At 44.2% G+C, this 14,569-nt stretch overlaps 1 protein-coding gene across 1 annotated transcript in view; it reads left to right on the top strand.

The window, feature by feature from the left end:
- ITGA9 (integrin subunit alpha 9) overlaps nt 1-14,569 on the top strand; it is a 311,733-nt gene that overhangs the window by 226,470 nt on the left and 70,694 nt on the right. Inside the window, exons 19-21 of the mRNA XM_074988159.1 lie at nt 3,057-3,143; nt 4,076-4,155; nt 11,747-11,836. Of these exons, the coding sequence (XP_074844260.1) occupies nt 3,057-3,143; nt 4,076-4,155; nt 11,747-11,836 (257 nt within the window). The remainder of the gene's footprint in view (nt 1-3,056; nt 3,144-4,075; nt 4,156-11,746; nt 11,837-14,569) is intronic.

Genomic DNA, 14,569 nt, shown 5'->3' with positions numbered 1-14,569 from the left:
AATTCCAACAACACAGAAACAAAAATATTCCCAGCTGAAATGTCTGAAATTTTCCTTGGTTATCCAGCTGTGGGGGCATTTCTGTGCTTGCATTCTTTTGATCACCAACATGAACTTCACATTATTCACACAACTTCCCAGCCCCCAAATGTTGACAAATGGAAGGAATGCTTCAGTAAAGCGATCTCTGTTGTAACTGTTCTGGTAATAAATAAAGTAGCTACATTTGGCACAGTATCTAAGAAGTGGTAGATTAGCCACTGGCCCAGTGGAGCCCAAGTGTGGCCCCCAGCGCTGCCCTGTCTCCCCTGCTTCCCTGGTCCTTGGGGCCCCACACCCCCTCAATCCATCTTTGCTTCTGAGCATGCCGCCTTTGCACAGTCTAAGGCAGATAGTTCATCTGCTGTGCTACATACCATACATGGGAATAGATACATGTTAAGAATTAGAAGTCACTTAAAAATTAACTAGAAGGCAAAATTCTGGCATAAGTTTTATTGGTGTGATTCTGGAGTAATTACAGTGACATTAAGAAATCTCAGAAGTATTCCAGTGCTTCCTTTTGTGTGAAATTGGTTGAAGTCAGTGTGAGTCATCTGGACAAGAAATATTTTTGTTGTTTGGGTATTTTGTATTTGTATATATTTTGCTGAGTCTGTGATATGAGATGGTGGTGATCTGACCTTCACTAATCACAAGAAACAGTTGCATGCTGTCAGATTGATGATGATGATTCTTGAGCGCCAGTCATGGACTCTGCTCAAAACATGATCCTTTCTTAGAGGAATTTTCGCTTTGAAGCCCCAGTTCAGAAGAGAACTGAAGCACATGCTTAGGTGCATCCTTCTCCATGGCAATACTTGTTAGTCTTAAGCATGTGCTACTGACATTTGTGCCCTCTGCGAATAGAGAGAGCTTTTGAATTGGTCCCTACCCCCAATCCAACAAAGCCTTTAAGCAAGTGCTTCAGATGTCTTAATTCAGTGAGATTTGGGGGAGCAAAGGCTAGGCACAGAGATGGTGCGTGCATACAAAACTGGATTCTGAAATGTAGAGGATGGTCCTGTCTTTGGGCCAAATTCCGATCCGAATAAAGTTAATAGTAAAACATCAATTGACTTTAGTGGTATCAGCATTTAGCTATTACAGGCCTCCCTCCATCCTTTTCACCTGCAGGATTCTGAACGTATAATATATATCCCATTTTTCATTAGTCCTGTGGTGCTGTCTGATCACAAAAGAATATTGTGCAGCTATAAGGTACCCTAGGGCCTAGGCCCTTTTAGCAGATGTTGAGGAGAGCCAGGCTCACCAGTGTGGATGAAGTGGAGGGGAACAAAAGGGACAACTGGCCGGGGGCTTGACGATTCAAAAGGCCGGGCCACTGTGCTGCCCCCACTACACCCTTCACACAAGCTGTAGGAGAACACTTAAAATAAACAGGGCAATTAACACCTTTGCAGTCCTAGGACAAAAGAAGGTGCTAGACAGCAAGATGTGTTTATAAATTGGCATAATACTAACAAGCCATCAAACTAGTGACTCTGTTAAGTCCTTGTTTTTAGATGTCCAGCAGAGTTATGAGTAAGTTTCTAAGTTCATGTTCTGAAGGATTTTTGTAGGTTTCCTTTGTGGTCAAGGGCTGAGAAGTCAGATACAGAGTGTTTGCTTTTTGAAAAGTGTTCTCCCACAGGGGATGTGGTGTGTTTTGTCTTTTACAGCTCTTCTGTTTGAGTTCATTTACATGAATAGTGCTTGTCTGGTTTTACCCACACAGTTAGAGCCTTGTGCAGATACAGAATTGGTGTCTTCATCTGTATCTGCCTCTGCAAAAATGATCCACAACTATCCTCATCCATATCCATGGGTGCAGATACCATGTGGTTTGCTGCAGGTTTGCAGAGCCATACACATGGTTTTTTTTGGAGGCATTTATAGAGGTGAAAGTGGGCTGTAGGGGTGCACCAGTAGGGATTGGCCACTGGTACTGGCTTACAAACAGCCAACATTAAAGTGCTGCTGCAGTATCAGCCCCTAAAGCATTGCCACTACCATGGCAACACTTTAATATTGCTGCCCCTTTTTGCTCTCCCTGGTCAGCAGTTGCCCCTGCCAGTACGGTCTGGCAGTGCTGCAGCAAAAGGGGCAGTGATGTTTGAGTGCTGCCACAGAACAGAAACAAAAGAGGGAGACACCCTGGCAGCCAGTGATCTGAAAGGGCCCAGGGATCCCAGCCACTGTAACAGCATCTGTGAGTCCCAGGCTCTTCAAGTCATTGCTGGAGCCTTAGGGTTCCCAGCTGCCACTGCTGCAGTCCCAGGCTCCACCATGGCAACCATGAAGAGCTGACCAGGGTGGTGGTCTGCCCGCAGGTCTGTGTCTTCCACCCAAGGCCAAAGATGCCCCTTACACCTATTGCCAAGGATGCTGGATCTGGTGCAGAGCATGCCAGCAAATTCTGGCATCTACTTTAACCCCTGTGCATTTGATGCACAGGTTGAAATACGCCACACGTTGTGGTAGGCATGTTTAGAACCCAGGGATTTTCAAGGTGTGCTGTGGGAGTGTTGAACAGAATAGCATTGGAGACATGTCTACTGGCTTTGCATCTGTTGTTCTGGCAGGTCTGGTGCTACTTTGATTTGGTGTGATCTGGTCAATGGGGAGCTTGCTTCTGATGATAAGGTTGGGTTTGCCTAAAGGCCAGAAGATCTGAGCACTTTTGCCTGCTGATAGTCCCCTGAATCATATGTGTTTCCTTCTCTGGAACTTTGAGTTTCCCCTTTCTTTCCCCAGAAGCAATTATAAGATTATCTTTTCTGTCACTTACTAACAGTATCTGAGGTTCACAGACACTATTATCAAGTGTGGTGTTGTGTATTTCCTTTTGTCTTGACTGTTGGCATTCTGGAAACTGTGCATCTAGTGGTTGCAAAAATATTTCTCATTCCCTGCGTTTGTTCCTTGTAGCCTATCACTTCTCTCCAGCACCACTCTTTCATCCGCATCCCTTTCAACCTTTCATCTGTTTCTGTTTTTTTTCCCCCTTCCTTCAGGAAGAGCTGGGCATAGCCTGTGAGCTGCTGGAGTCAGACTTCCTCAAGTGCAGCGTGGGATTTCCTTTCATGAGATCCAAGTCCAGGGTAATGTGCTGAAATTTTCACTTTCAGGATGATAGCTCATGAACCCAATTATACCAACAAGGGAAGAAACAGGAGCAGACCTGCCAGGCCAACGCATTATGTTTCTATGACACCACTGAGTTTTCACACATCTCCCATAGGGATGCTGTAGTTGCCTTTCATAATTGCAGTAAGGTGGTTCAGCTCTTTCCCACTGAACAAAGTCAGCAGTCGTGCTGTGCCCATTGTAATGTGCGTGCAGGACTAATGGGAGTTGACTGGTCCTTTGCAGCTGCGAGAAAACGATTGTGTAAAGATTCCTCAGCAGAAAGTTAGAAGAGGGGTCTCCACCCAGTCTGATTTTATTGATGGACTTTCTTTTTATTTTGGGTCTTCTCACACTATCAAAAGTACATGAAAAGGCAGCTATGTTTAGATCAGTGCCTACAAAAATGACATCATACATTTCCCTATAGTCTGCTGATGACAGCTCGATGAAATTTTACTCAATTAGCTGGTCAGAAGATGAACCCCCTCTTACTGGGATCTGAAAATCCATTTGTGTTCTTTCTGCTTCTGACATCACCAACAAAAAGAGAAGATTGAAGTCAGAACTTCAAGTATGATTTTATTGCTTAGAGAATAGGCAGAATGATGAAAGTTATCTCACCTGGGGAACATCTGTCCCTATAAATAGGTTAGGGCATCCTTAATCAACTGATATGTGCAGTATTTCATAAACTGTCCGACATAATCTTTAACATTTTGATGTATCCAAACATATAGCAGCCAATATTAATTATATAGAAACAGAATATTTCTGAATGGATAGACACAGTGCACAGCTCAAGCCCTGGGGTGATAGGGATGGAGGTGGGACGAGGAGACATGGAATTCTAGAATAGGAAAATAAATCTACAATACTCACTAAATACCACTTTTTCTTTCTGTAGTATGAGTTCAGTGTGATCTTTGATACGAGCCACTTGTCTGGGGAAGAGGAGTTTCTTACATTCCTTGTCACTGCTCAAAGGTAAGGTTCCTTGTCTGGCCATATTTCTTTGTGGAACGTGCAGACTTTTGGCCATATGACATGTATGCTTTGAAATACACATATTGCATGACATAATAAATAACTGAAATGTAATTATTAGGATGGGACTAGTATATGCTGGTGGCCTAAAGGGACAATAAAGCTGGCTTAACCAGCATACTAAGGATTGGAGATAAGTGGTTAAGCCTGTTACAGGGAGGTTGGTTAGGATTGTCTTTTCACTTTTGCTGCCAGATGCGTGCAAATTAGAGCAGTCTTTAGTGTGTTGTAATTGTATTGAAGTCAGCCTTTAGTTGACTCCGGGATCAAGAGATCATTATGTGGAATGAATTCACCATCAGACTCAGCTGCTGCTGAGCATTTGTTCCAGTGCTTGAGCAAAATAAGTGCTTGGACCTAGGTCAGGAAGCAGTGTGCATTCATTTGATGATAAGTGGTCAGGGTTCTTCTCTAACCTGCTAAAAAGTTGCACGCATTTTTTTCCCTCCTACTGATCTATTGTGTGGTGTGACTAGCTGTGTTAAAATAGCTGAGCAGTGCTCTGCCCAAAGAATATTCTGAAACTTGGTATGAAGCAGTTTAGGCTGAATGTCTCTTTGAATACAGAATTCATGGAAATGTGTTGAAAGGGATTTGATCTTAGACTTGGTGAAAACTATAACATACCCTGCCTGCTTTTTAGGATGATTTGCCATAAAGAAACAAAATCTAACTGGGATTAGGTCACAGGAACTCTCTGGATTCATGTAGGAATTGATGATAGTATGGGTTCATTAACCTGTGCTCCTAACACTGCCACTGCTGAAACATGAGTAGCTGGAGCTCCCACTTTCTGTGCTCTTGGTTGAGAGTGCAGATGCGCGGAGAGGCCCATTTTCATTCTTCCATGTCAGGATGAACATGATCACTCTTAATCCCCTTCACCCCACTTGCATGATGAAATCCCCCTCACAGAGCTGTTGGAGATGAGAGATGAACACTTAGCAGTTGCTCAGTGACTCTGCTGTCTTAAAGAATAATCCCCTCCCACCCAAAAAAATGACAGGTGTGTGGAACAAAATCCTGTAGCATGCTCTGCAGCTGTGAAATACTGTAAGAGAGCCCTCCACATCAGAGGTGAAGATTGTTTGTGTCTAATACATTAGAGAAATGTTATTATCCATGAAGAGCAGTTCATCTCTAGCAATCTTCTGAGTAAGTCCTAGTTTTTGCATGAGTTTAGTTCCATGAAGGCTGCTTTAATTTCAACCAGTCAGTGTTTTCTAGAACTTATAAAGCATACTGAAGAGGAACATGCGTATGACTCATTCCCCTGGGGTCAGATCCATCTCTCAATGTATTTAGTAAATTTTCCTTGGTTTCTACCCTAATTTTATGAGGAACACAACCAGGGTTGCCTGTAAGCTGAATGCTTGGCCAGCCACTCAGGAGAGATTCTGGTGCTGCCCATCTGATTAACAGAGCACCCACAGCCAATCATAGTGGGCAGCATGTGTTTTTATTGGTGGTGCACATCCACACATGCCTTGGTGCGCATAGAATATATTCCATCCATGAATGGAAAAAATCAGAGGGAACACTGAACCTGACATGACCTATGAAAAGCCTTCCATTAAATTGTGTATTCTGTATTCCACATTGCTGTACAATATAGAAAGAGCCCAGAAGGGTTTTCCAAGTTAGTTTGCACTTAGTGTTTGTGGACTAGAAAATATGCAGTGGTGAAACTCGTATTCCCTTCCACTGCAAAGCATAGGTTTTGGGGTTGCTGCAAGGGGTTGTCAGTCCCGCTAGACTTTGAGAAATCATTAGTGCATCACGAACTTGTGTGTGCTTAGAGAGTACAGCAAATAAGAGCAATTAGAAGATGGAGGCTTTTTTACATAAAGAAGGAAAGAAAGCACAGACTTGTGGCTAAGGACTGAGTCTTGGGAGGACTGAGTTCATATCCTGTTTCCCTCACTTTATATTACGTGCTGGAGAAATTAAGTACCTTACCTATCAAGTCCTAGTCCGCGCTCTAGCAAAAGGGAATAGTAACACTTCTCTGACTTCGTTAGGGGATCTTTGTTAGGAACTCATATGCTACAATAGTGTGAGCCTTAAAAAACAAACAAACAGTGAATATAGAAAATAAGAGAGAAAACCCGTGATGTGCCCCAGTCAGGCTGCAGTGAAAAGGACCCTCCATATTCACAGGATACTTAAGCCAGCTCTTCAGCATGGAACTGTGCTTACTTCCTACCCAAAGTGCTGGAAGTGTGGGTAGTGCACACCTCTCTAGAAGTTAAACTTATTCCTGGTAGTAGATGACTACTGATGGCCTCATTGCAGCTGCAAGTAGTGTATTATACAATAGACCCCCCAACTTACATGGGGGTTGAGTTCTTGCACAATCTCCACGTAAATCAAATTTCGTGCAACTTGGAGGAGACATGAAACTGACCTGCTCAGCACTGCTGGTCAGTTTCGTGTCTCCTGTGAATGGCAGGCAGTGGAGAGCTGTTGCGCTGGTCAGTTTCCCTGCTCCTCTCAAGGGCAGCAACCTGACTCTTGGCTCTGCTGCCCTGAGAGTCAGGCTGCCACCCTGACAGGTGCTGTTTCCCTGCTTGACTCTGCTGCCCTTGAGAGGAGTGAGGAGGCTATCAGGAGTCAGGCTGTCACACCTGACAGGAGCGGGAACAAGAGCAGTTTCTTCGCTCCTGTCAGGGGTGGCAGTTGCTCCTGTCAGGGCCGGCATCTCGGCTGCCACCCCTGACAGGAGCGGGGAAACTGCAGAAGTGCTGGTTGGTTTCCCTTCTCTTCTGAGTGGCAGAGAAGCTGGCATCAGGCGCCAGTTCCCCACCACTCAAGAGTCACGTTAACCTGAGATAACTCGTGACTCGACTATGCATCTCTTGGGGGTCTCTGAAGTCTGAAACAGACAAACTGGTGAATAGCCTGATACTTATTGTACAAAACCATGCATTTTTGGAAGGAAGCAACATGGATCATTATAGCTAAATTCACCAAGCCTCAATCTTATGTGAAACCCTTTTCTGACAGAAACGTTGCTCCTTTTCAGAGGGATAGGCAACGCATCCTTTTGGATTCCATTCACTCACAGATGAGTAGTTCTACTTGCAGGCACTGCATCTCCTTTGGTATTTGTGACATGCTACAAAATGGCACTGTTTTGGAGATTTAAAACTTGTGTAGGAGGAAAGGGTGTTGTAAAACGTGTGTTGTGTGGAGTGGGGTATTTGGAGTTCTTCTCTTCAGGCATGTGCTCTCATCAGAGACAGCAGGTCTGGGGATTGTAGAGGGAAGGCACTGCCCAAGTGCCCCTTCCCTGCACAGGCCCCACCACTTACCCACCCATGCCCCTCCCCTCCCAGCCCTGCTCTGCCTGCTTCTTCCCAAGGTAGCACTGCACTGCTTCTGGTCTCCCTCCTCCCCTGGGAGTGGCACAGCCTAAGAATAGCACTTTTGGGCTGCACTGCTGTGGGGGAGGGTGGGACTGCCCCCTACTCATTAGAAGTAGCGTGGCACCCATGGTGAGGCAGGATGGGTGCACGTGCCCCTCTGTGCACCCCCCTGCTTTGGCTATGGCTTTGTTTATTAACAGTCACATCAGAGGAGCCAGTCACAGAAGATTGTGCAGTAAGGCAGGAGCAGCTGCTCACGCCTGAGGGCATTCTTCACCGAAACCTAAAAATTCTGCTCAAAATATTTTCAAATTCTGCCAAATTCTGCAAGTTTAGTCAATAAATAAATGCAGAGGCTCCAGCATGGCAGTGGGGAGCACAGGCCACTGGCTGCATGAAGATGAGAGAGCTCCCTGAGACCCCTGCCACCCCTAGGAAACAGACTCAGCAGTGAGGCTGCACCCCCTCCCTAACACAGCAGAAGGCCCGGGCCTACCCCTGAAACACTCTGGAGCCCTACCCATCAGTACTAGACATTGGGTGAGAAGGTTGTGTGTGGGAAAGTATGGGTCAGGCAGCTCAGCGGGGCGTCTTGGTGTGTGTTGGGATCTGGATGCATAGATGCTCATTGGAGGGTTTCCAGGTGCACCGGGACTCTGCAGAGGCTTACAGTGAAGATGATTGGGGGTTCAGTTGAGGGGTCTGTGTTTGGGGTGTCGGGGGGGGTCTAGGTTCTGGGGCTTGATGGGGTGGTAGTATGAGTGCAGCTACCTGGGGGTCAGTGCCTGGAGGGTCTGGACATGGGAACTCCAGGGGGAAGAGGCTCAAGGTGGGGGGCTGAATGCAGAGAGCTCGGTGGGGGTGGTGTGGGTACAAGGGTGGGGCTTAGAGGGGGAGGGAGTTTGGGTTCAGGGGCTCTCCAGAGGCAGGGGTTGAGGTTCAGTGTGGTGGGGTTCAGGTATGGAAGACTAGGGGTCTTCTGGAGGTACCAGGTGAGTCTTGGTGGGGTGTCTGAGTATAGGAGGTCAGGATGCATTGGAATTGGGGTGGGTGGGGGAGCAGCTCTCCAGACAGTGACACCTCTGCCACAACTGAGGAGTGGTCTGGGCAAGAATTGTGAGGATGCTGAGTTTTGTGCATCTGGGGGAGGTTTCTGGGGGTGGATTTGATGCAGCCTCTTGCAGGAGAAGAGGAAGTCATCTTCTCTCCTGCCTCCAGATCTACTGGGACTTGCAGCTGATCCCAACTCAGGGTAGGATTCACTGGTGGGGGTGTCCTGAATCCTGTGGTGATTTACCCCATACTAGCAGCACGGGGTGCCTGAAACAATGTTCCTGTGCTATTAGAGAGCGGTATATGACTATTCTTGCAGTTTCCCCTTGCTTCCCTCTCAGAAAGTCATTTTTCTGTGAGGAAGCAAGGAAATAAATGGGAGACATGAATTTTGTCAACAAATATAGCCACCTGCAAATCCAGATTAGAATTTTATACAGCAAGTCTCCAGGCCGTGTGTTGTAGCCATGTTAACACTGCCTCAAAACAAGAGTGTTTTGTTTGGTCAAATATTTATATTCAGGAACGAATCTAGTACCTGGGTAGCCAAAAGCCAAAACTTGTCCTTTAAATTAGACTGCTGAATTCTGAAATAATATTTTTAGAAGGTTGTTTTGGATTGTGTGTCCATCTTTGGTGGCATTGAGGCTCACCATCAAAATAGGTATCTTTGCAATTTTGTCTGCAGGTATTTGCTCAGAATACAACATTCTCCACAAAGGCATGATAGATTATTTTAAATTTGCAGGATCATTTTATATGCTTGTGTTGATTTACTACAGCGCCACTTTAAAACTTACTACAGAATCATAAACTGTATCATGAATCCCATTTCTCATTTTAGCCACTTTTAGACTGGAATGTCACAGCTATTTTCTGATGGTACAAGTAACATTCCTCTTTGGGGACAGAGCATGAAGAAATACTGTGTCAGCCTAAAGCAAAAGGGAATTTAGGAAGGCAATTACTGAAGTTAGAAGTTGGCCACACTTGGCCCCCTTACTCCTGAGAAATATATTGTGTGACTTTCAGTGACCTGAAGTAATCTGAAAGACCCCAGTTTTTGTGACATACAAAAGACCGCATAATGGCATTCTCTGATACTAGAAGCATTCGCTCATTTCTCACTAGAGGGAAAAATTTTACTTATAATCAATGGAAATGGGACAGACACCAAATTTGGATTTGGGTCCAAGTTGTTTTAAAAGTCTCATTTGTGGCAACTTCATCCATTTTTAGACATTCATCCACACCTCTTGACACTCCACTAAATTACATGCTTCTCATGGCGTGACATGAAATCACCAGTACTGGTATGGAGTCATCTTCAAACCTGGTGAAAGGGAAGAGTTTTAGGGGCATTTAGAGTCTCAGCTTTGGTTTGGCACATTTTGGGGACAGCAATATAGCTATAAAATTTGGATTCAGATCCAAAATTTCTCAGAAATAAAGGATTTTTAGATCACTGTTTCACTCAACTGCATTTGGCTTATGAGAGCTGATGAGTTCACATCCCAAGGAAGTGTAGTTGGTGATATATTTCTTATTGATTAAAATCTATGACTGAAGCTTCTTGACTGTCATGTTATATGCCAAGAAGAGGTAATCTGAAGTAGTGTTATCCACTGAACTAGCTTTGAAATGTTTGGAAAATTCTGCTCATGGTGTCACATTTCTACTTGTGGGTTTTATAGCCAGAGATTTCCAAAAACAATATGTCTCTATATATCCCATTGGAATAAATGGACATGGTTGGGTAAGTGAATGAGAGGTGAATACTCCTATTTCTTTGCTCCATATTTTGAACTTTTGACAGGACGTGGAATAACACCTAATGAAAATCAGTATGACTTTCATTTTGGAAAGTGCCTAAATGGGATATGGGATGTTTTAGAGTACATGCCTCCATCGGTGTGCAGGGCTTCTAAGGGACATAATTTCTGGTACTGCTATTTAAAGCTGCTTAAATACAGCCTTGTTTCATGATTTGAGAACAGTCGGACCACAAAACTGTTCTGAGAACCCCTTGAAAAGAGAGTCACAATTGGGCAGGTAGAGTGAGTCATTAGCCTTGATTGTAAATTATTTTGATTATTTCTGGTATGGAAGATGGAGATTTGCCATTATTTCATGACAGCAGTTTTCCATGTCAAGCGAAGTAGATGCATTTTTGTCTTATAGGTATATTTTCAGTGTCTCTCTCGTAGTGTTGTTCTGCACTGCAGCTGAGGGATGTGCTTTCCAGTGTGGGTAGAGAGACTTGCACCTATCTGTGCTTTGGCTAGTCCAGTAAAAATAATGTAGCCAGATTAACCCAGGCAGCAGTCTGAGTACAAGCCCTTCTGGATGCTTTTTGGGTGGCTAGTGCAATATGGCACCTATACTATATTGCTATTTCAGTTCGTGGCGCTAATGCAAGTCTGTATCCCTGCACTGAGAAGCATGCTCCCAGCTTCAGGGTAGATGTGCACAAAGGCAATCCACAAAAGGCAAGCTTCATGCGTATGGACACAATGTATAAATATAACCCTTACTCTTTACAAGTCAGACATCCCTCACACAGGCTGCATCTACACTAGCAAGTTCTTTTGAAAGGTTTTTTGAAAGAAGGGGGCTCTTTTGAATGATCCCACGGCGCGTCTACCCACAAAAAGCATTCTTTCAAAAGTAAATCAAAAGAACTCAGCTCTCCTTTCGAAATCACTCTTCCTTTCCCATTTCAGGAAAAGCGCCCCCTTTCGAAAGCTTCTTTTGAACGAAAATGTGCGTAGATGCTCCGCAGGGCAGTTCTTTCATGCCACCTGGTTTTTTTTTGATCCCTGGCCCATTCTTTCGAAAGAGTGGGGGGCTGTGTGGACGCTCTCTTTCAAAAGAGCAGATCACTGTTTTGATCTGCATTTTTGTGGGTGGATGCACTCTTTCAAAAGAAGTTCATTTGGAAAAGATCTTCTTGAGGGGCTTCTTTTGAAAGATCTCTGTAGTGTAGACGTAGCCACACAGAAGTTCAGAGTAAAAGGCAGAGATGAGTTAGTAAGTGCGTGACTGCACTCATATAATTTATTGCAAAGCTCGTAGTTTTACAGTGTTCTTATTTGTCCTTTCTGACACAGTGGAAACCTAGAACACGCTGAATCGCTCCTTGACAATACTCTCTCCCTGTCTGTGCGCCTGGTGCATGAAGTGGACTCATCTATCACTGGGTAAGTGACCAAATATCAAATGACAAATAAAAATAAAATCCAAACAAGAACATGTAAATTTCATCCAGTGAAAAATTACATTCCTCTCTTTGTTTACATGTGGCCAGAAAGCTGCTTTCTTCTAGACTTGTTTCCCAGACTTCGAAAACAGGACATTGTCATTCATTATCTGGAATTAATTTATTGCACTTGCTTCTCCCTCAGCCAGTAACATTAAATATTTTAGTTTTTGATGTAAGTTGCTGCAATCCTGTGAATGTGATGGATGTTTAACAAAAAAAAAAGGGGGGGCGGGGGTGGGGGAGACACTAAATGAATCTCATTCTGGAGGATATGTATGAAGATATGGTTGAGAATTGCCAGGCCAAAGGTGAGGGTCAAATGTTCTGGGATTCTCTGAATAAGGGTGAGATCTGTTTGCCTTTCTGTTTAATGTCACAGTCAGAACTAGCTTGTGTTTATATTTCAACCTCCCACTCTCCTTCAAAAGAAAGAAGTTTGGATAAAAATAAAGGGATTCTCATGACGGCAAAGGCTGAAGTACCAGTAATACGCTGGACAAGCGCGTCTTCTGTAAAAAAAATTCATGGAGTGTATGTCCATCAATGGCTATTAGCCAGGAGGGCAGGGTTGGTGTCCCTGCCCTCTGTTTGTCAGAAGCTGGGAATGGGTGACAGGGTCTGGATGACTTGCTGGTTACTTATTCTGTTTGTTCCATCTGGGGCAGCTGGCATTGGCCACAGCTGGAAGACAGGGTATTAGGCTAGACAGACCTTTGCTCAGACCCAGTATGGCCATTATGTTCTTATGTCCCTCTCTAAGAGCCGGACCTCATAAAGAGCTATTGTCTGTAAGTTGAAGGGACCTGGTCTTTGAGTTCTTTTATCTGAGGCTGAACTTTTTCGATCCAGAGGTTCAAGGTTCAGTCCCAGGTGGTGACCCAGGAAGCAACTGACTTGAAATTAGATGACCCAGACACTGAACATGAATAATGAAGTGTGGTGGGTGGGGTAGTGTGATGTACATGTACAGTACCCACCCCTCTTGAGGGAGCACACCCTGAGCATCAGGGGTCTGAAGAATTTCAAGTTCTGTACTAACCACCATTTGTAAGAAACTCTTGAATAGATACTTTTGTGCTGACTGAATCTATGCATGCAGCATAAGCATCTGCAGTCTGAGCTAACAGACCATTGTAACATGCACAGACCCTGGTTTTCCATGGGTGGCATTGAACCCGGGACCTCTGGAGTGTAGAACACAATCCTCAGCCACCTGAGCTAAAAACTAGCTGTCTGGTAGCTAAGGTTGTAGAACAGAGTCATTCTCTTTGTAAGTGGTCTTACTGCCAATAGGTGGGACAACTGACCGCACCCAGAAGGGGTGTGGGTTAGATATGACACTGCTATACAACCAGTGAAGGGCAAAGACAGAGTTGACCACTATTGCAAGGTGTGAGAAAGCAGATACCTGTATTTATTTGAATTCGATGTGTGAGTCAGTGGAGGACATGGGTAAACCTTTAGGTTCATGGCCAAGTCATGGTTTGAACATTTAGGCCTATTTCCCTCTCACACTACAGTGGCAGAAAGTCACATAACTCCCATCAGTGCACATAGCTGCCATGCATCTGGAAGATGTGGGGGAGCTTAGTGAAAAAAAGAGAAGAATGCCATGAAACCTCAACCTAAATATCAGTCTATTTTTGAGATGCGAAAAGGTCTGGCCAACCTTTTCATTCATTTTCATTTTTACATGTCTGCACTTACAGGCTCCAAAATAGATTTTGTGGTAAAATACTGTAAGAGACTATCCCTATGGTATTTCTGTACCTATGGGAAGCAGGACATGTTGGAAATTTTGAGAGAGAATTTGTTCTCCCCACATTTCTGGTCTACCACCAGTAGTTTGGATGTGTTTGTCTGACCTGATCCCCTGAACTTGTCATGGTTTGCCCATGACTAATAAGTACAAACATTTCCATGTATTGAAAGTACAACACAACAGTGCTGAAAAAAACCCTTGTATTTAAAGAATGGAGTCATATATGTCTGCATGGAAATCAGTCTGCACATAAATGAATAAATAATAAATAATAAATAAATAAATAATAAATGAATACAACTATGATATCGTTGGCATCACAGAAACTTGGTGGGATAATACTCATGATTGGAATGTTGGTATTGAAGGGTACAGCCTGCTTAGGAAGGACAGACAAGGAAAGAAGTGTTGCCTTGTATATTAAAAATGTACACACTTGGCCAGAGGTGGAGATGGACATAGGAGATGGATGGGTCGAAAGTCTCTGGGTTAGACTCAGAGGAGTTAAAAACAAGGATGAGGTCCTACTAGGAGTCTACTACAGGCCCCCATGCCAGGTGGAAGAGGTGGATGAGGCTTTCTTTAAACAGCTAACAAAATCATCCAGGGCCCAGAATTTGGTGGTGATGGGGGACTTCAACTATCCAGGTATATGTTGGGAAACTAATACAGCAGGGGACAGACTGTCCTATAAATTCTTGGATTACATTGCAGACAACTTTTTATTCCAAAAGGTTGAAAAAGCTACCGGGGGGCGGGGGGAAGCTGTTCTAGATTTAATTTTAACAAATAGGGAGGAAATTATTGAGAATTTGAAAGTGGAAGGATGCTTGGGTGAAAGTGATCATGAAATCATAGAGCTCACAATTCTAAGGAAGGGTAGAATGGAAAACAGTACAAGCTGCAGCA

Source organism: Carettochelys insculpta, chromosome 2, assembly GCF_033958435.1.
Source record: "Carettochelys insculpta isolate YL-2023 chromosome 2, ASM3395843v1, whole genome shotgun sequence".
Lineage (NCBI taxonomy): Eukaryota > Metazoa > Chordata > Testudines > Carettochelyidae > Carettochelys > Carettochelys insculpta.
The sequence above is the reverse complement of the archived record's forward strand: the minus strand, read 5'-3'. Positions and strand labels throughout refer to the sequence as shown.